This window comes from Pieris napi, chromosome 7 (genome assembly GCF_905475465.1).
Source record: "Pieris napi chromosome 7, ilPieNapi1.2, whole genome shotgun sequence".
Classification (NCBI taxonomy): Eukaryota; Metazoa; Arthropoda; class Insecta; order Lepidoptera; family Pieridae; genus Pieris; species Pieris napi.
The window spans coordinates 1882666-1906405 of record NC_062240.1 but is presented as its reverse complement, the minus strand read 5'-3'; the positions used below and the strand labels follow the sequence as shown (position 1 = coordinate 1906405).

The window sequence follows — 23740 nt, the reverse complement described above, 5'->3', positions numbered from 1 at the left end:
TAACCTCAAACTATAATTATTTCGCCGAAGCTCGAACCAGAATCTCCGGGTAAAGCAATGTGCGGTCATGGTGGTGCTTTTCTACAAATGTACCATATCATTATATCATGTATTTAGAAATGAAGTAATACAATGATATGATCGTATGATTTTCTAATTAACGATAAAATATTGATTGCTATACATACTAATTCCTTTAATAAGCTAGCTCTGGTTTGTTGTACGAATATTCATGCTTTTACGTCTCATTATAATTTAAACAAAAATTGCAGAATTAATTAAATTAATGTATTCTATATTTAAAAATTCCCTGCGTACTTTTCGCCTTAACATGATTTTTTTACATAACCATTTTAGTAGCTACATTCCAACATATGATATTGCGTTCTCAATTCCAGAAAAAAAAAATAGTTTTTACGTTTGCAATTTTTGTCTTCATTAAATCGAATTGATCGAGCAGTCTTCGAGTTTTGAACTTAGCTACATACTTTGCGATTAATTTCTAATTATTTATATAGATATGAATCCCTTATTGCCTTTTTATAAATTGTAGTTTTGTGATAGTATCATGTTTGTTATACCGTATCATGTAAAAGTGATAAAAAAATACGTTTATTATTTCCATTTGATTTTTATTCAGTACTTTACGAGTTATGTACTGAATAAAAATTATAGGGCATTTTAAGACTAAGAACCATAGTCACAATAGTGTACAAATAAAAGTCTCAACCATGGTCACTTTTGGAAATATTCTAATTTTTAATATATAAGCTTTGATAGTGGTACAGCTCCTACAGCTTGGCTAAGTAAGAATTCTATTTAGTTACACCAGATTGGACTACTTGTCTAGGTCAATATATTAGAAGTAGTTGCCCTGTCCCATTAAGAGGCTCATGATATCACATATACAGTGTACGCTACTTCCTGGACAATTGTATTGTTTAGATAACAGACTGTCGCCCACGAACCTCGATATAATAATTCACTATAGTACAAAGACTTTATTTTCTGTAATAGGAGGCAAACGGGCAGGAGGCTCACCTGATGTCAAGTGATACTGCCGCCCATGGACACTCACATTGCGAGAAGGCTTGAAGGCCTCTTCTCTTGAAGGACCCTAAGTCGAATTGGTTCGGAAATACATCAGTGGGCAGCTGGTTCCATATAGTGGTGCGAGGCAAAAACTGCCTTAAGAAACGCTCAGTTGTTGAAGGACGGACGTCGAGGTGATACGGATGGTATTTTGTATTCTGCCTTGACGTCCGATAATGATACGCAATCAATTAAATAACGTCATTTAAATGTTGTTTTTGTTTAATTAATTCAATTGAATTGAGTACTGGCATAGCATTAGAGACATTTTGATATCAAAATCACATGCATAAATTATATTTGCCTTTAATTCGGTCTTCGTAGTTTTAAAACTGCGAGCTTTAAGAAAATTTTATTTCTACGTTCTTTGTAATCTAGACTATAGATCTAAATGTTCCCAGTCCAAATTGAATACTCGTACTTTAACGCTTGACAGTTAGTTTGTTATGAACCTTCCTGGGTTCGTCTGAGATTGTTATAAACCAACCATTTGGAGTTTCTGACACTTTAGTATATTGAAAACAAAAAACGTGATACTTTGTATACAATTTATTAAGAACTAGCAAACCCGGCGAACTCCGTTTCGCCACCAGATGGCTTCGTTTTATGTAACATTTCGTTTGGTGATCCCGCTTTTCTGTTGAAATTTTTCTTTGCTATAAACCTCACGGAGCCCGAGACCTTTCCAATGAATGCAAAACCGTGGAAATCGGTCCGTGCGTTCTCGAGTTATAGCGTCAGGAAGGAAAACCCGACTTATTTTTATATAGTAGATTATTAGCAATCAATCAGACTTAATTTAAAAACACCATACATGTGAACTTCTTAGTTTAATTACATATATAATATAGCTGTTCGCTTTATGGTTTATGTTGGATTGTATAATCTGTGTCAATTGCAGATGATGATCCTCTCGGAAGAATCGACATCTTTCTCCATTTGGCGAGAAGTTCCTATTCCAATGTACCTGGAATGCTACATGTTCAACATCACAAATGTGGATGAAATCATCGCTCGAACAGCTAAAACTATTCAAGTGGAACAGCTGGGACCCTATGTCTTCAGAGAATCACATACTAAGGTGAGATTTCGTTCGTAAAATACTCGGCGCTATTGAATTGTCTAGAATCTAGATGTTTTTTATTGTGAAGTTTGTTCCTTTGAACACACTTTTGTAGTCTCTATGCTCTCGAAACACGGGTGCCTACTTAATACATATATACATACTAGCAGACGCGGCCAAGCGTTGCTGTGGCTAAGGTTTTTGTTATATTACATAGTAGTAAACTATTCAACGGAAACGGTAGAAGAACACCAGTCATAGAGACCACCATGCCATGTGAAACGTTGGTACTTTCAACACAGCGCCATCTGTTAGAATTGTGACTGTCAAATCGTAAGCAAATAATTTGCAATAAAATTATATTGCGGGTATAAATTAAGATATAATCTATCCTTTCTTTTAAGTTAACTGCAGACTGTGTGCAAATTTGATTGAAATCGGTTAAGTAGTTTAGGAGTCCATAGCGGACAAACGACGTGACGCGTAATTTATATAAATATGTCACTGAATCAAGTCAATTTTACAACTCACCCACACATTACACGCATTTCTCTCTGTATTATTGTTGTTTAGTTTGTTAACCTTTTAATTGGCATTTTAATTTAAAATTATTTTGAATTATGTTTAGTAAACTGTAAAGTTTTCTAAATAAATAATATAACATTAATACGATTCCTCTAAGTTTTATTATGATGGCAGTAATAAAGAATTATTATTCTATTGTTACGTTTCGGAACCAAGTATATCAAAGTTTATTAACAACTAGCTGACCTGGCTAACTTCGTTCCGCCCTACAACCTTATAATATCGTTGTTACTTTAATTTAACTTATTTTAGCATTTCATTAATGTTAAGTATTACATTAATACAACTTTTTTGCAAATACATAAATGTTTTATTGCTTGCCATTGCGAAAGAAGAATGGCAGTTTTATACATTAGGCATCTTCTCTCTAGCGTCAATATGGCGATACTGCATGTTAAGCACTTTCTGATATCCAACATCTTTTGATCAGGATCAAAGCATGGTTATGCATCTCCTCATTCACCTCAAGATCGGAATGTCTTGAACTGACACGAATTCGACGTAAAATGATGCATAGTTTTGTCAACAGATGGCACCATATGGTTTTTGCATTCGAAAAATTAATTAATTTATTTATTGTTATTCGATAACTTATCCGATATTTTATTGCTTATTCTGCTATTCGGGACGGAAACAAATCCAACAAATCAAAAACCATGGCAATCGGTCCAGCCGTTCTCGAGTTATAAGTGTTGTAACAAACACGACTTTCTTTTATATATATAGATTTTATTATTTATATTTATGAAAAGGGAAAATGTCTAAGCACTCTAATCAAAGGATTTTTAAGTTACCACTGATGCTACTATCTGCTAGGTTTTTTCTAATAGACTTTTATAGTTCTAATGTATACCGGTTTCCTCACGATGTTTTCCTTCTGAGCGGGTGTTGGGCACCTAGACAGAAAGTCCATTGATGCACAGCCGGGGTTTGAACCTCAGACATAAGAGTAGTACGCTGACCACTGTTCTTTAATAAAACTGCATGTTTCGCAATACTTAATTAAATAAACAATAATACCGCTAAAAGTATATTTGTTTGTGATTCATTCTGTATGATGAGTTTTATCTTAATGGACAATTAGTACATTAAACGTATATGTTGCTTGATATATTTAAATATTTTCCTCATTAGTTTTTTAATTCATGCAAATATATACCGGTTGAAAATCTTATTAATATCGCCTTCTTTGCTTCGTCGTAAGTTTATAAAAATATTATGGTTTGAGTCCTGGTGATACTTGGTAGGTAACACTCGTTTTGTAACGAAATCATGGAATTCACACTTGTAATTTATAGAAAAGTCACTGGATTTTATGTATTTCTTTTAACATATTAACCATATGTAAAACTAAACCGTCTTCAAAACCCAAAGGTTTTACTAACAACACGCCATAGTCGTAGAATAGTGACGGATCTGACATATAGTAAACTTTACGGGGCAGCCATTTCAAAATAATATAATAATATTAGATTTTTGTCATAACTTTTTAATTCATATGAAAATTTGCATACAAGCCAACAAAAGGGCTTGTTTTAAAACAAAATAAAAATAATAACATTAAATTACACAGTTTTCTAGAATGCTTCTATGAGCTTCTATCAAATCAGTCACTTTACCGACTGTATGTTCTTAATTTGAAATTAAAAACACATTTTTTTGTTTTTTTTTTGGGACTTTGGATTTTTTTCAAAAAATGATGTACGATCATGACGAACAATTACTGGAACGGAAACAATAATTATAGGAGCGTTATCCTGTGATATTACTCATTATTGTATAATTATTGTTCTGTGTCTCATCACCTAATACGTAATATGGTAATATTGTGTTAAATTGCTTATGATGGATACAGTATGTAGCTTTGATACTGTTGAGTATTTGTGTTTGTATAGACTCCCTCAATCAGTGCAGCAGGATGACCACTAATAGGCAACGATGGCAAAACGTCGTGAAGCGCATCACATCTGCCCCTACTATTACAACTACTTCCTAGCGATCACGACCGCTCTGTCAAGAGTGCACCGGATAGGAAGAAGAATCAAACCTTTCCATATTTTGTACGCATCAGAGTCCTGGTCAATTCGTGCAGCGGACCGTAAAAAGACAGGCATTCGAGATGTGTTGAAAGAGAATGTTGCGAATACCATGGACTGCAAAAAAGGACCAAGTCCATTCTCAACCAACTAAGATCACCACAAGACTGTCAAATATCAATTACAAACGTGCTTAGCTACTTTGGCCATATCGCGAGGAGAGAACCGAATAGTCTCGACAAGCTACTACTAGTATCTAACTAGTATACCTAGGTCTCAAAAATCCTTATGCATTGAATCAAGCTGAGGAAGTGGTGTGGAGACAGCAAGTCGGCCTTTCGTTTAAGACTTTTTGAGACAGGCACGACTTTCAGACTACGAAGAAGAAGAGTCCTTACCTCAACCATGCTCCAGAAGATAAACCACTACAGTAAAATCCCAAGCGAAATTAGAGAATTATCAGTAAATTCATAGCTCGTTAAACGTTAATTAATCAATAAAGCTTTTTATAAATTTAACGAATATTTAGATGATCCTAATCCTTGGGATTTTCTCCAGTTCAAACAAATTGTATGACTCAAAACATAGCGATTAAAAAGAGTGGCGGAAAGTTTCTTGCCAGTTCTTCTTTCCCGCTATACGCCCTTGACTTGCGAACTGATAGTAAATGTAAATTTAAAATTAATTTAACATCTTTTCTGACGTTCATAAGTGTAATTATATGAATAAAGTTAGTTTGAGTTTCCTTACCACGTAATTCGTGCTGTTAAAGGAATAAATAGTTTTCGTCTTAAGCTTATGTAACTAGACGCTCGCTATAGTCTCAGCAGGTAAAGAACTACCGAACGAAACGCGCCAACGTGTAGTTTTTTGTTTTACATTGGTGTACACTAGTAAGGCCAGAAACAGATTGCTTACTACACAACACGCCATGGAAAGGAGTATGCTAAGGCTAAGGAGGATACATAAAGTTAGCAACAAAACCATTAGGGAAAGGACGAATGTTACAGACGTTCTCAAACATGCTCTAAAAATGAAATGGCGATGGGCAGGACATGTAGCCAGGGTCCCAGACCAAAGACGGACTCTCAAAATCACAAAATGGAGAGGCCCACTAGGGAACAGACATCGGGGCAGACCAAAAATGAGGTGGATGGACGACATTGCCAAAGTGGCAGGCACAAACTGGCTAGAGAAAGCAAAGGATAGACGGGTTTGGAATGAGATGGAGGAGGCATATACCCGGATGGGATCAAGGCTTCAATAACTTTTACTAACATAGTTTAAGAAATTGTGCTTTATTATTATTATCTCGACAGGGTTTCCTTGTAGAACTTTGTAAAATTAAAAATGACTTTTCGTGATTTTTAAGAGTTATTTTGATAAAGCTTCACTTGCGAGAGGCATTCAATAAACCATGTACCATGAAAAACAAAGACATATTTGTATATTGTGATACAATAAAGTTTTTATAAGTAATAATACCTATATATACCTATAGATAACCTTTGGGTCAGCAAAACGAGGATTCTGTTAGGTCAAGGCAAATGACTATAATTAATTTTACTTAAATATTCAGCAAATTTGTATTTTTTGCAGACTGCACATTATCTTTTAATTCAATTTGGGTTATTAGTTTATTACGACATATCGTATAAAATAATTAGAGCATTAACTATTATTTTGATGTCGTATTTTAACTAGTTTTTATTAACAGAATTAACTTCTAAACAGTTCTTGATTAAACTAAACAAACTCTTAAATTATACATACGCTTTTTTTTAAATTGTTGCTGATATTATGAATTGCTTTAAGATGTGATGAGGAGCATGACGTAATGGTTGCAGCTCCTTACAAAAAAGAACAGTAAATTCGAATTTAGAAGCATTATTTGTATATGATGATTGATGACTAAGTATTTCTCATTACACATCACCTACATCGCTTATACAAAACTCAACAACCGTTTAAATATTTACTATGCGATATGAATAAAAATAATTACAGGTTTATTAGAAGAACACACGTCAATGTTTCCCTTTTCAATTTAATGTCACTTTACAAGAAAACAAACGGGACGCAAACATTCTTAACTCTGATATATCATTTCGTAGAATCCTGACATTTCATAAGTGTTGCTACTTAAATGTTCTCCACCGAAAGGGACAAATTTGACCCATTTGAGGGTAATAAAAATAAAATGCTACGTATTTTTATGTGTAAAAAGTAAATCTAAATATTTACTTACTATTTACTTTATTTTATTGTTTAGCTGGCATCACTGCCTACTAATTCCAGGTTTAGTAATCCTTAAAAAAAAAAATTTATCTTTACTTGTGCGTTTTTTACTGTTTGTGATGGAAAAGGGACGTAATTTTCACTTTAAATGGAAACATTCACTAACAAATACAATGTATGTACAGACTCAGATGTTCAGACTCGTATTAAAATTTAAAAATGTGTCCGCCCAAAAAGGTTTGTAATCTCTGACATGTCAAAAAATGATAGATGTCAGAATTCTACGGATTTAAAAATAAGATTATAGTGTCGGTGAAAATAGTTTCCTGTTTTGTGAATTTTGACGCAAATTTAAGAAGCATTTTGACTTTACTAACGTACATTATGTTACCTATATTAATGTATGGTATGATATTTTGATTAGAAATTGTTTAATTTAATGTGACACGGAGAGATTAAAGTTCTTAAAGGATAATTAAATTATGATAACCTTCAAAACGTTCGTCATTCAATAATCAATATCAATGATTAATTAATAGAATTTTTTAATCGCGTTTCCTATAAAATAATACTTGTAACATAACTGATATGACTAGCTAATTAGTTAAATGTGATAGCTGGGTCCAAAATTCAAGGATAGATTTGTGATTGTTTTAAAGAAAGACAATGTAAGCGAGTTTAACTATATATTATAATCAGTAATAAAAATATATAGGTACTGATGTTATGTCAGTAATTCATGAATAAACCATTTCTTGAAATGGGCAGTTTTAACTGGTTATTATGGCATTAAATAATCAGAGTTTAACGATATATATAGGTAAATGCATGGTTCCATGTTATAGTAGTTAATTAAGTAAAAAAAAACGGTTGTCTGTAAAATCGGATTACGGAATAAAGTTTATCGTGACGACGTCATAACAAAACATTGATAAAATGATTGCGACTTTATTGAAAAAAATTGAATCATTTTTGTTGAACTATCACTATTTTGTATAGATATAAAGAAGGGGTGAATCCTCGGACGCATAGGCCAATCTAGTCGAAGAGATAGATGCGAGAAAAGCGTACAATAAGCGCAACGGGACAATGAGCGTAACGATACAGTAGGCGTAACAGGACAATGAGTCATGCTTGATTTGATTTATTAGACGTTGTCACGTCAAAACATCTGACGACGCAAAAACAAGGGTGTTTAAAGATTGACTTGTCGGTGTGGCATCGTAACTTCTAAACGTATGAACCGGTTTGATGAGTTTTTTGTTTTTTCCTATCAGCTATTTTTGTATGTTGTGGTAGAAACATTAGGTATTTGAATATTAAGAACATGCTGGTACCAGAGATACGAGAACGAAGATTAACAGGGTTTACTTTAATCAATTTTTGTTTGTTTTATAGGTGAATTTGACATGGAATGACAACAGTACTATAACATTCTACAACCAGAGATATTGGCATTTTGAACCGGAAATGTCTAATGGCTCCCTGACAGATTCGATCACCAGTCTCAATCCTATAGTTGTGGTGAGTTTTCGTACGTTTATTAGACAATTGACAAGGGGGGATTTCATAAAATAATTTCATAAACAAAGTAGTTGACGTTACAAACAGAATAACATAATTGGTAAGAAAAAAAATTATTAATTGAGCAACCAGTTGTGTTGTCTTCTGACTTTTCACCACTATGTGGAACCAGCTGCCCACTGAAGTATTTCCAAACCAATTCGACTTAGGGTCCTTCAAGATAAGAGCGTACCAATTCTTGATAGGCCGGCAACACAATTGCAAACCTTCTGGCAATGCACTCCATGGGCGGCGGTACATAACATCAGATGAGCCTCCTGCCCGTTTGCTTCCTATTACATTAAAAAAACACAGGTCTCCCCTTTAACCCTCTCTGTTCTATCCTGGGTTAGCATGCTCCATCTCTTCAGCAGAATATCTGCCCATCTTTTTACTTGACGTCCCTCCTGTTTACTTTCTCTTATATAACTACTTCCTACATTTCTTCCTGATAGTCTCACGCTTATTAGATTTAGATGTGACTGTCTTTTTAAACCTCTTATTCCCTGAAAAAATAAATCTATATAATAATATATGCACACTCGGAATGGTTATTTCGTCTCTTTCTGTCACATTGTGTTTACGCTGTGATGAAAAGAGACGGGTAAAATATTAACTTTATTTAAAATTGGATTTATTTTTTACCAAGAAATCTGTTGTTTATAGGATATAACCCAGAACGGTATATGATGACTATGTATTCCTACAATATTAATAAGGCCCTTAAAACTTTTTCTCTGCGACTTTCAATTTTCTCAAATTCCCTTTAAGGATTACTTTTAATTAAGATATGAATGAAAAATCCCATTTGAAATAATTTTCTGTGCTATATATTCATTTTCTGTTATGTTACTTTTGACGTAATCTTAACACGAAACATCCACAGACGATAGCATACTTCATGCGTAACAGCCACCCGCTAATCAAAGTGACAGTTGACGTTTTCCTCCGCACGTTACACGAGCACATGTTCCTGTCGGCGCCTGTCGCCGATTGGCTGTTTAATGGAATCGATGATCCAGTACTGAAAATTGTAGAACATTTTCCGGAACTACCAATTAATATTCCGTATGATAAATTCGGATGGTTTTATGAGGTAAGTTATTTTGTTACAATTATTAAAAGAAGTAAAACTTCTTTAATGGGTAAAATTTTTACGGAACGTGACAAAGATAATTTGTGACACGTAATTTGTAAAACGTGACAAAGCAGCGTTTTTGTCGAAGTAAAAGGAGAGAGCGATTGAGACCGATAGAGAGAGAGTGAGAGAGTTTTTTTTTTTTAATTTCGAAAAGAAAATTTATGAAATATAAGTATTTTATGCAAAATAATTTATTCAAATAGCTTCATTCAAACTCTTAGCTGTTCAGAATTCCTTAAAGGGATAATTCCTAAAGGGATCCTCGATTAGTCACTGACTGACCCGAAGGCTCTGACTGGATAAAGTCGAGAAGTTGTAGATATAAGATATGCTTAGGTGTCAATACTTCCCTAGGGATAGAAGACGGGAAGTAAATAGGAGAAGATATGCCCATCTCCTACCTCCTATGTAGTGTATACTGCACCGGAGGTTCTTGAGTGTAACATGCCGTTGAGGTCCCGGTAGAATGCGACAGCGACCCCGGAGCCTCTGTAACGCGGCTTGGTCGGAACTACGCGAGGTGGTTTTAATGGGTATTGCTCACCCAGTCTCTGAATAGCAGAGATTTTGTCGTGGGTCGAGTCCCACATACCCCTGTTCAGGGGATGCGCAAATGCATTTCCACCTCGGATATAAAAAAAAAAGGTTCGTTAGCGCGTTTAGATACGTTGACGTCATCGCTGCTACATTCAAACAGAAATACCTGGATATATGAAACTATATTTCAAAATTTAATTTTCAATTTGTTGATTAACATACATTATTTTAATTTTGGTACTTGTACTCAAATATAATCTAATTAATAGTAACCATGGTAACAAACATAATTGACATATTATGTAGATACCATATCTATATCTTTAGTATATAATCATTAGGCAATTTTGTGATATTGATTTAAAAATCGTGGTAGGAGAAATTGTCCGCAGACTGTCTATATAAAACTACTATAAGAAATACTTGGCAGTTTGAAATCGAGCACTTTTTCGGCTTATTTTTCTTTTAGACTGGGTTGTGTATGGGGTATATATTTGTGTTTAACAGAAACAAATAACCCAATTGTTTCACAATGTTATTCCCTAAAGCTTTGCTTAGTAAAAAAACAAGTTTTAAGCACTCTGTTAAAAAAACGGTCCTAAAAGGTGAACAACTTTTTATACTAGTTTGGATTTTTTTAGCTATCTTGCACATAGATAACGATGCCCTTGAGTTGTATTGCATTAAAGGTCATTGACCGGTGCATTTGAGAACAACTGTTAAGGATAAAACATGGTATAAACATGTTTAGATTTTCCCAAGTACTTCACAATAAAAGAAAATTTCTTAATACACGATTTGTGGGGTTGTAATTTTTTGATATACACAAATTTTTCACAAGTATTAAAAGACCACTTAGAATCACAAAGAAAATAAAGAAAAATCCGGTCCGGTACAACTTCCTCCTAATAGAACCCAGTAAAACGCCCACGAAATGACAATTTTTACCTAAAAGTCCTAGTCTTTTTACCTAAAAAAAAATATGTGGCTTAAAGTACACGAAAGTCCCTAATATACATTTGTTATTGTTTTTATCGCAGTTCAGACCCCCCTTCCGCCCCGTAATACTTTTTAATTTATATTGTATTGGGTCTTTGTTTAATAATGCTAATTAAAGTGGGACGAGTTTTGCGTGTCATAGCAACACTATGCGTTCCAAATTCTAAATCTGACAACTGACAAGACGAGGATATACAAAGACAAAATGTATAAACAAAAGATTTACTTAAATTTATTTTGTTTTTGTTGGTGCCATTGAAATAATCTTTGGATATAAACGTAAATTATATCCGAGAGACGAGATAACGGATAATAACGATTCGATATTGATAGAGTCTTTAAATAATCCCACATTAAAGCCATTTATTGGAAAGACCTATAAATTTCCATCTTCGACGTTGGAAATTGCAATATTCAGCTGGATTGTTAAAAAACTAATTTACTTTCAACATAATTGATTCGTTCTCTCTCTACGCAGAACGTTGCGTACTATAATAATAATAATAAATCAAATAAATGAAATAGAGCAAAGAAAGTGGTACAGTCACATTGATTAATTATAAAAAACCCCACAATCAGCCATATGAGCATGCAAATGTCATATTAATTATCATAATGTCATAATAATAATAAGAAAGTTAACTCGGAGTATAAAGAGTGTTCTGCAGAGTTATTTGGGTTCCCTCTGATTAGAATGATATCTATTTACTGAAAAAGTTTAGTTTATACTAATATTATACATAGGTAGAGCTTTAGACTACAGAGATGTGCTGATCTATGGATCTAAAAAATCATGTTATTTGTAAACTTCGAAACTAAAAAATGCATTTTCAAGTCCGATATGCACAGTCGGAGAAAATGCGGTCGAACGAAAACGTTTCTTACGAGAGAAAAGTTGTAGAGCTTGCCCATAAAAAAAATATAATAATGACATAATATGTCTATCTTTCATATGTAAGTCATAAAAAGTATCCCAACTAAGGGCAAGTGTCCGCTGTGCAACTCTGTTTGTTTATAAGGTATAACACTTCTTTACAATTTTCAAGAAACTGCTTTCGAATAGGTTTTATTAGATCCTAAAAGTTAGTTGTTGAATAGAAGACAATTAAAACAGTTTCCTCCTAAGTTTATATAACCTTTGTACTGGTGAATTAAATCTTGTGACGAAATATATTTTTAATTTAATGAAATAGGGACTTCGACCTCTTGATTCAGTGTTACAAATGTGTGTGAATCATATTCGGTGACACATAAGACGTCAACATATATACATTATTTAAATGACTGATACATGAGAATTTGAAATAATCTTTAATAGTCTTTCATATTATGGTATAGAATATGAGTGGTACGAGTGGTTTAAATTCTATCACTTGCGATGTCATTGTCATTATATCATACTATATCATATCATATTTAGTTTGCTACTCAGCCGACACAAATGTATTGGCCTCTGAACCTAGAAACTTTAATCTATCCTACTAATATTATAAACGCAAATGTTTGTTACTCTTACACGTAAAAACGACTGAATGGATATTAATGAAACTTTACAATAATATAGCTAATACATAAGAATAACACATAGGCTACAATTTATAAAGATGTTAATATAATCATACTATGTAAGAAAACTAAGCCCTTAATATAATCATACTATGTAAGAAAACTAAGTCTATGACCTAATAATCGCTTAATATATATATAAAGAATGCAACATATATTGTTACAATTAGCGGCTGTTGCGGATGGACATTTTTCTTTTATATTTTGGAAATAAATCAAATACAGAAAATCCAATATGACGCATCAGCGACAATGTAGCATTATGTGAAAGTAAATATATATTACAAATGTTTCCTTATCATAATATTAGTATACATAAACTATCTTTATAACAAACAAAACAAGTGATTAAAAAATCACTTAACCCGCGGTGCAATGTACTGTTGCATTACTTATACATAACGTATTGATAAGATTAACTGTATGCGCCTACTATGTTAGTTATGAAAATCGAATCCAATGTTAATTTCAAATTATATTTGTTCCTTACATATGAAATTGGCCTTTTTGTATGGGAGGAACAAAACATATATTTGTTTAAATAGAATATATTTAATTAATCAAAATATGTACCATTAAGCTATGCACTTTGGCCATTTTATACGTTAAATTATAAATAATAAAATATAAAGGTCAATAATATTGAGCTACAAAGAGAACGAACTGGTTTACTAATTTCAAAATGCGTTTCAAACATGCTATCTGACCCATATCTATAGGTCAATGGATTATAATGATATCCCCACTTTCCTACTAATATTAAAAAATGCTATGTTAAGCGCATAACTGGTACCTAATACGCATTGTAAAGCGAATAAGTATTTTTAAATAAAAAAGGGTAATATTTTTTTGTAAAATGTACGTCCACCGTAATAGATAGATTGTAACTTTTACTATAGAAAATGCATTATATATGATGCGGTGTACTTTAATAAAAAAAAGTGCGTGCGTACAAAGTACACATGTCAGAAGTGAAACTTCTTTGTAATTATTACTAAAGTAAAAGCCCCAATAGATGATCATGTACCAGTATATGATAACTCTATGTATTTGTATATCTTTATTCACACTGTTTACACACTGTATACACTCTGTATACGTGATAATGATAATATAAATAAAAAATCTGCGTTTACTGCACAAGACGTTATGCGACAGAATTGTCATCTAAAGGTCTAATATGTAACTACTAAACGAATACATCAACCAGTAGCGTGATTTTTTTCTCGATTTCCCTTACTCTCTCTCTCAATCATTCTCACTATAGCTCTCTCCCACCTCTTGCTTCATGGCACTGTGCGTGATGCGACGTTCGCCCTATCTCACTCTCTCTCTCTCTCGATCTTTCTCACTAATGCTTGCTCCCTCCATGGCTATTTGCTTCATGCTACATTCGCCCTTTCTCACTCTCAATCGGTCTCAATCGCTCTCTCCCTTTTCTTCGACAAAAGGCTGCACATCTTCGTAACGCTAATATTATGATTATTGCGTTTCATCCTTAAAAAAATTTACCCTCATGCGCCTAAAGAAGTTTCACTTCAATAAATATTATATTAAAAGTAACTCACTAAACCAGACTAATGAAATTTGGTCTATCTTCCTCCTTCTGGTTTATTCTATCTATGTTTGCCATAGATAGAAAAACCAGAAGAGATATTGTAAGAGTTGACTTTGGGAAAGCTTACCTTTTATAGCGAGTTACGGAACTACGTCAAAATACGATTTAAATGAATTTAATGATTTTAATCAGTGCATACTACGTATATGTACCCGTCCAGCGAGTCTAGTAGGGTCCATTGCACCTCCCGGAGGGAAGAACGCTTCCCGATTCGCCTAAAAAGTTTCCCTAGGGCGGGGTCTGTAAATGGATTTCCTTAAAATAAAATAAGGTGTTATTAGATTCTAAGTTGCTGGACTAAATCGGACAAGTTTTTAGCCACAATTAGAAGTAATCATCCACTAATTATGGTTTTAAAACAGTTAAAATCAACCGTGATTTTTGTATTTTGATTTGTACCGTTAAACATATCACGATAATACAGTTATTGTAAAAATTTTAGAAGCAAATTAGTTCCTGCCTTAATACTAAATGAAATATCAATAGTCCGTTATTACGTGGTTATACAATAAGCGAAAGTAAGCGACGTAACGGTGATGTAATTCTGCGCAACTGATTCGCCGCCACACGCACAACGCCGGCACGAAAAAATCATAAATATTTTATTGATTTTTGTTTTAAATCACGATGTTTGATTCTCATTAATTGAAATGGTTGACAGGTTTATTGTATTATTCTTCTCGATTTTTAATATCAATATGATTATTTTTGATTTGTCAAGTATATAAAGAAACAGTCTAAGTTTTATCAAAATCAATTTAGTCGTTTTGATATATCAAATATGGAGGAGTAAAACGATGGCTGGCTCAAACGTCATGCTTCTGAACATGCTTCCGGAAACTGGACGGCGTGGTTTCCGTTCAGTTTTGTAATTTAATACAAATAAAAAGCGGACCGTATCTCCCCTTCCTTCTGGTTTCTTCTATCTATGTTTGCCATAGTCATTTTGTATGATAATTAATATTTTAAAAGAGTACCGAGAGTTTTTTACCCCGGCTTTTTTCTCGGCCTACACCCTTTGTCTTCTTTGTCCATGAGTAGGGATGTCTACCGATACAGATTTAATGACGTGGAATAAGTGATACCTTTATATTATATTCCATAATAAACATATTTTATTTTTTATTTATTTTATTTCATGTAAATTTCTAAAAGACAAGTAAGTGATCCTCAGCCTCTATTAGGGGAAGAAAGACACCCTGTGAAATATTTTTTTTAAGCCTATAAACATAATGGTATTTTTTCCAGAGAAATGGTTCCCGGGAGTACGACGGTATAATGTTAATGAACACGGGTGCGACTGATTTTAGTAAATTGGGAAATATTGAAAAGTGGAAATACTCGAACACGACGATGTATAGAGACGAATGTGGCGAAGTCCGGGGCTCAACGGGAGAACTATGGGCTCCTGAGATAGGACAACCTGAAGTTACGATATTCGCTCCTGATATATGCACGTAAGAATATTTTCTTTGACCTCTTATACAATCTAAATCATTGTTTACTGTCGTATTGGTACTTTTGCGTGTTGTGTCCAGTATTGTATGTCCATTGTCCATAACTATCGCTTTATATATTTCTTTATTATTATAATTGATTTAATGTGATGAGTAGCACGGTGTGGTTCTTTATTTCGTAATAATAGTACATATTAAGAGCTATATATATATAATAGTATCAATCGCTTATACTGGGAGTAAATAAGGCGCAACTGCGTTTCTCTGTGTATACAAAAGAAACAACATTTAAGGCCTATATTCTAGGTTTTATAAAGTAAAATAATATAATGAAAAAATTAAAATATCTTACATATATTATGTCAAGTGAAATAAATTAAACATCGTCGATCAGACGGCAAAGACAACATTACAAAGAGTTTATATAAAATACAATATAGACAGGAGTTTGTATAGGAAAATATATTATGTTTTCCTTACATATATAATTATAATTTGTTATATATAATCTCTATAGCTAAAAAACAATTATACTAAAGATATAGCCAAAGATGGATTACATGGCATATACGAAAATGTTAAAAACAAAATTAAAAATATTTAGTCCATTAACTTGGTGGTTTAAAATAGTGTCAGAGTTTATCGCCATTTCTTCTCGTGAGCTCTCAGTAAAATACGGTAACAAAATGCGGAATACTCAAAATCTTGGCAGTGTTCCAGATCGTGGTTGAATTGGTACTTTAAACTCTCCTTATCTTGCATTTAAAATGCCCTAGATCAAATTGTAAAGTGCCACTCCTTCCGTTGTCCACAATAGATAACAAATTAACTTGTATAGTTTGTTCACATTAACGATTTTTTAACAATTTGTACTCGTAAAAATACTAGCTTTAAATATATATGTCGGAGTAATGGCGTTACTGTCAGCTGTCATTGCCATTATATGTCACAGCTTATAAATTAACAACGGCAAATTGAAAGCCAGTACAAAGTAGTTAATTTGATTTGCTAATATTGCTAGATCAATAAATGAACGAATATTAATTGGCCGATAGTAACAGTGATTCTATAGTCATTATGTCAGCTGATAATAATTAGCTGATAAAAAAATTAAATCAAGGCTTAACACGGATTATTGGCGTTATCAACGTTTATGTGTTTTTTCGCTAGTTAATACTTTCTAATATAATATAAAAGTACACAAATATTTATTAGTAACGCTCCCTGTAAAGCGTAAAAAAAATTTGACGAGCGGATAGTTATTGAAAAAACCTCTTTAAACCGCTTTAGGTGGCGCTACAATCTCTTTAGGTCTGGGCCTCAGATTTCTGAATCTGTTTCATGATCATCTTTCAATCTAATAGGCTAGTAGTGGATCAGCCTCCAGTGCCTGACACACGCCGTCGACTTTTTGAGTCTAAGACATTTCGGTTTCCTCACGATGTTTATCTTCACCGTTCGAGCGAATATTAAATGCGCACATAGAAAGAAAGTCGCACGCTGAAGCCACTAGGCCAACACTGCTCAGCTGTTATTGAAAACTTAAACCAATTAAAGAATTTTATAGAATTCAATGGCGGCTATCTTAATTCATCATTTCATTTATTTATAAAACAATAGATGGCGTTGTGCATGCGCGATAGCAACACGATGCCAAAGACTTCCCGGAAAATATATTTCAGACAAAAAACGGATCTGGACGATCCAAAACATTAGCTAAAGCAAGGCAATGGCAAGCTTTCGCGACAAGTATAGTCAGATTAGAGTAAATACTGCTTTCACCGGGGAAAGCGATTCCATTCCTGCCCATCAGGCGATTGACTACCTCTGACTCTACCTCTCGAAGGGACAGCTAGCATTTCTGTATATACTTTGATTTATGTTACCATACGAAATTCCACCCGTATCACCTCGACGTCCGCCGTTCCACAACTGAGCGTTTTTCAAGGCAGTTTTTACCACCACTACGTGGAACCAGCTGCCCACTGAAGTATTTCCGAACCAATTCGACTTAGGGTCCTTCAAGAAAAGAGCGTACCAATTCTTAAAAGGCCCGCAACGTACTCGCGAGCCCTCTGGCATTGAGAGTGTCCATGGGCGGCGGTATCACTTAACATCAGGTGAGCCTCCTGCCCGTTTGCCCCCCGTTCTATAAAAAAAAATACTGTAGAATGTTGCTTTGACATAATATTCTAATTAAAATAGCACATTACCTGGAGTTATGAACTAGCCACATTTACCAATAGGGGATTCATAAACAAATGACTGTTGGCTCGTATATATACGATTTCATCTATTTTGTTTTTTTTTCAGATATTTGAATCTCGCGAAGAATGAGACAGTTACGGTTTTGGGTATCGAGGGAATGATGTACGTCGCGAATGACTCGGTCTTTGACAACGGATACAGGTATCCGAGAATGGTGAGTGAATACATGTATGGATTTAATTATTAAAACCTTTTCACATCAAATATTCGTACTTTAACATATCATTCTTATTTTGTTAGGTATTTTAAATATGTACTTAAGTTATTTATATTTACAATGATTGTTGCCTTATTCAATTAATATATTATGTTTTATTGTGTATCGTTAATTTGTTTGTGTCATGTGTGTCTGTTACTTAAAATTTTTGTGAATAAGAAACACATACCTATTTCTGGGAATCCTCTCCTCCTTCTAGGAAGGCCTCTTTCAAACTTCCATTTCTATCACTTGTGAATATATGTTTAAAAAAACGTCAGTGGCGCTACAACCTTTTTAGGTCTGCGCCTCAGATTTCTGTATCTGTTACATGATCATTTGTCAATCTAATAGGCTAGTAGGTGATCAGCCTCCTGTGCCTAACATACGCCGTTGACTTTTTGTACAAAATGTACATAAACGCAAAATATACCACGATAAATCTTTAAACCGTTAATTTTAATGTATCCAAAACAATCTCCAGGCATGCTACTGTGACGAAGTTCGAGATGAGAACTGCCTTCCACCGGGAGCCCTAAATGTGTCTTCGTGTCGGTTTGGAGCACCAGCTTTTGTCAGCCGGCCTCACTTCCTCCGTATGGACTCGTATTACCCAAGCAAGATTAGTGGACTTAACCCCACAGAGTAAGAACATTTGATTATATGTGTGTGTACGTGAGTGTGTACGTAAGTGTGTACGTTAGTACGTTAGCGTGTACGTTTATTTATTTAAGCGTTTCTTATTTTTACACAAACAATATACAGGGTGGCCAAAAAGTCGTGGATCAAACGTAAATAGGGGATAGATGAGGTCATCAGCGGCAAAAAATTGTTCTACGGGAGGTCTCTACAGTCAACCCCTGCAGAGTTATGATTTATTTTGGTTTTTATATGAAAATTGACATTTTTTTACTAATTCTTCTTAAAATTCGAAAAAATCTACATCCTGTATCTTTTTCATAATGACCTTAGAGACCTCCCGTAGAACAATTTTTTGCCGCTGATGACCTCATCTATCCCCTATTTGCGTTTGATCCAAGACTTTTTGGCCACCCTGTATATTTACTTTTAGAAAACAAACAGTTACATATAGTAATTAATTAATTTTTAAATAAAAATTTAAAATTAGAATAGGAGTATTCTAATACAACTTCACGGAACGTTAATTTAAAAATCTGTTAAAAAGGATTTCATCCTAGTCTGTTATATATAATTATGATATAAGTATTATATATATAATATAGATAATTATGATTGTAATGAAAACTTTAGTATTATAGTGAAAAATTATTTTACTTTATTTTTTGGTTATGCAACTGCTCATATTATGGCTGACTGTTAGGTCGATTGAAATATTTAACCGTTTGGTGATTAGACTATATGTTTAACCATTTGTACCACGCTCTTTTCTCATCTGACACGCAGTAAGATACAAAAACATTTTCCACTTATCTTTCATGCTTTTTGTCTGTATCTTCCCAAATCGGATCCAGTCCAGAATCTCAAAAATGTGTGGTCAACTAATCGAATCCAGGCAAAAAATCCACAACAAAAATAAAAAAAATCAAGAATATAATGTAATTCCAGAGACATGAACTTCCGTCTGGCCCTGGAAATGTTCACTGGTATGCCGTTGACTGTATCAGCACAATTGCAGATAAATCTACTTGTCAGACATGTAGGAGGAATCACGTGAGTGTTCACTATTCTATTGTTATTAACGTATGAAATTAATTTTATTATCATTATCATTGCAAAAGGTGGAAAAAATTATAGTATGTTATTAACAATAGAAATTATTATTACTGTTACAAAAAGTATATATTTTTCTTTTCTCGTAATACTTTTATACCCTTTTCGGGTCTTCTTTTGGTTGTAGTCAATTATACTAGTTTCTAATTAATCAAACTAACCATCCATCAACAAAATTAACCATCTTGGTTACTTAAACATAATAAAGTAACTAATTAATTAAAAACTAGTATGGTTAGTATATGTTACATTTGATATGTTTTGCTTGATCAACATTCTAAGCATTTTTTATTTTATATTTAATGTTAGTACTATATTATTGTGCATAAAAAGTAACTATATCAAACTCAGTTTCTAGACTTTTTATTTCCTTTGAAAAATTACTCGTCTTGTTAGAATTGGATGTTTTACGAAATTAATATTAAGGGTACCCAATCCAGTCGATGTGTGTATGTATGTTTGTTCATAAAACCCTTGGAAAAGTTCAGCTAGTGCGTTTTGTTAATCTTTTTGCGCCAATTGAATTATTTCGGAATCGAAACTCTTGATTTCATAAAAAAATGGTGCGTGTACTTATGTACGCGCGTAAGAAGTTATACTTCTTTGGCCTTCTTTATTTTTTTAAAATAAAGATTTTATAAATATAATTAATTAATAATATTTAACGTAAACAATTTAATAATATTTAATATTTAGTATATTATTCAATTATTAATTAATATTAATAACAATTATTATTATTGTTTTATTATATTATTAATTCAATTTAATAACTTGGTATGTTTCATAACCTATTAACTAAGTAACAATAGGTCTTTGTGAAAAAACATTGCTAAATTTCTTTGAAAAAATAATTAAAACTCCTTTATTTGTTTAAAAGGTAAATGTCATTATGGTCATTCAAAATTCTTTGCTAACTTCACGCATATTCTATTTCTTTTTACTTGTAGATTGTCTTATTCCCATCTCGCTCGCGCACGCTATAGTTACACTGATAATTTTGTGTGACGGTGCGCGCGCATCGTAAAATTTCACTCTCATCAATTTTTCATAACGCGCCTAAAGAAGTATAACTTCAAAAAAATGTTTCTCAACTATATTTAGGAATATTTTATTTCCAGTATTAACAATCAACTGCCAGACGCAGACACTCTTATGCCAATGTTCTGGTTCCGCCAAGAAGTCAGGATGAACGAAGAGTACGCGAGCCTCGCCCGCTTCGCTCTGAACCTGAGATATTATATGCCTGTTGGCTTTTATGCGCTTACGGTAAGTATTCAAAATACCAACCGTTTTTACTAACCTTCGTTGGTGTAGCAGGATTTGATTAAGTGTGAATTTTTGGAAAGTGATACAATTTTCATATTTTCGGTGGAGAACTTGGGAATTTTAGTAGCAACACTTATGAAATGTCAGAATTCTCCGCAATGAAAATTCAGAGTTCTGTACAAACAAAAATTAACTGGTTCTAAAAAATGTTTTTTGATTGTCAATACTAATTCTATATCAAATAAGATGTTAATCTTTATTAATAATAATTTAGCGTCATTAATCCTTGAAAGATTCATCCATCTTTACAAAATATACTCAGACTTACGATTTTATACTTAAATAATTATTGAATTTTTTTCAAGGACCTCTTAAAGAGTATCCTCCCTCCTCCTAAGTGGCCTCCTCCAATTGGCTCCATCTCGTTCTATCTTGAGGATTTTCCTTCTTCTTCAACAACTTCTTAAATCATTATATATTTATACGATTATAGAACGTACACATATAATTTTTATTACGTTAATTTTGATTTTTTTATATTTTTTCAGGGTATTGGTGTGATATTATTATCTGTAGGCATTTGGATAATACTTCAAAAGTTACTTAGATCGCCCGAATCGACGCCCATACTTTCCGGAGCGTCACAGGAAGACGTATCGGTGACGGAGCGGTAGTAATCTGTAACACGATACCGGTTAATTTACCGGTAAAATTGTGGTGATAGAATGTGTGACGCTGACTATATGTAAAAATTGGCTGAAATATTAAAAAATGGACTTGTATATGATTGAAAAGTATTTTTTAAAGAAATTACCGTATTAAGTGTGACGAGCTTAAGACACGATCTTGATTCGGGACTTCGATAACAAAAGAGCCTAGTGGCTCCTTTGTGTGTCTCTTATCCCTAAGGTCGTAGGTTCGATCCGCGGCTGTGCACCAATGGAAACCGGTATGCCTGAGAGTCAAAAACTCGAGGGCGTGTGTCAGGCACAGGAGGCTAATGACCTACTTGCCAATTAGATTTCAAAATGATCATGAAGCAGATTCAGGAATCTGAGGCGCAGACCTAAAACGGTTGTAGCGCCACAGATTTTTTTTATTTACTTCGATTATAACCCAAACATTATGAACGCTATATTTGGCATAGTATGTTTGCCTTGTCACTGACAATAAATGCCGTACTAACATTGACAAGTACGTCTTTTATGACATACACGTATGTCAAATCCATTAAATTTGTGACGTGACTTACGCTTAAGAGTGTCTAAGAGTTATTAAGGCCCGTTAGACGGCAATTTTACTTTAGTTTCATTACATTAAAAACCGGTATTATCGGTAATTATTTAAAACCGGTAATACGTAACCGAATTAAAAATGATAAATGGATTTGCAGCTCATTTGTGATATTACCAATGTATGGATATTCTTAATAAGTATGTTCAATAATATTTTTTATATGTTACGTGAATTTATTTGTATTTTATATTTTTCACGTAAGTTGCGCAGAAGTTTTTTTAATGTATTTTTTTCTTGATATTTTACGTATTAAATTAAGAGATATTTTTATATGTACTATTATATTTAGTTTTATTATGTAATTATATTACATAGTAACATAATTAATATAGCCCTGGATTCGATTCTTCGTTTAAAGAATGATTTCTCTTTTATTTTTTCGCTTTTTCTCTTAATACCAAAGCTGCTATCTTTGTCTTTACCTTAGTGAGTGATAGAGACAATATTTAATTCACCTCATTTTAGTAAGTTTTATAGAGAGATACCGAGATGTTTATAATAAATGTATATATAATCTATACTTAATATAGTAATATACCTCTTGGTGAAGAAAATAGCGATCAATAGTGTAATATTTTCAGTTTTTTATAACTAAATTTATATAATTATTTAATAGAATAAAATATTCATGTTCTAGTTACATAGTTATATTTTAAATTAAACTATGCACATTCATACAATCTAATTAAAAGTAAAAACATAAAGTTACCAAAATTGTTTAATGAGTCAATCATTCCATGTGCCTTGTAGTTTTAGCATTTGTTATTATATCGTTCATAGTATAAATGTGTTAATATATTTTTATAAATAAACTAATCAAAACTATGTTTTTATATTTTTTGCTGAAAAGTAATATAAGTATTTCTTTTTTTCGGACTGTTTCAATAAATTGCGTCACGTAATTTTTCTATAGGGACTCAAGGGACATATTTTGACTTTACAAAGACTTGTCATTAAATAGAAAAAAAATTGTGTTAGAAAAAGAAAAAGTTTATTTCAGACTAGTGTTAGTAATTACATAAAATTCTTATTTAAACACTATTGCGTATAGTTATTTTCGCCTG

At 33.0% G+C, this 23740-nt stretch overlaps 1 protein-coding gene across 1 annotated transcript in view; it reads left to right on the top strand.

Annotated features, from left to right (window-relative positions):
• The window catches only part of LOC125050807 (protein croquemort-like), a 29246-nt gene extending 5745 nt beyond the window's left edge, over positions 1–23501 (top strand). The window contains exons 3-11 of the mRNA XM_047650832.1: positions 1994–2173; positions 8413–8538; positions 9464–9673; positions 15687–15895; positions 18209–18317; positions 18844–19004; positions 19947–20051; positions 21233–21380; positions 21929–23501. Coding sequence (XP_047506788.1) covers positions 1994–2173; positions 8413–8538; positions 9464–9673; positions 15687–15895; positions 18209–18317; positions 18844–19004; positions 19947–20051; positions 21233–21380; positions 21929–22054 — 1374 coding nt within the window. The 3' untranslated portion in view covers positions 22055–23501. The remainder of the gene's footprint in view (positions 1–1993; positions 2174–8412; positions 8539–9463; positions 9674–15686; positions 15896–18208; positions 18318–18843; positions 19005–19946; positions 20052–21232; positions 21381–21928) is intronic.
• Positions 23502–23740: the final 239 nt, after the last annotated feature.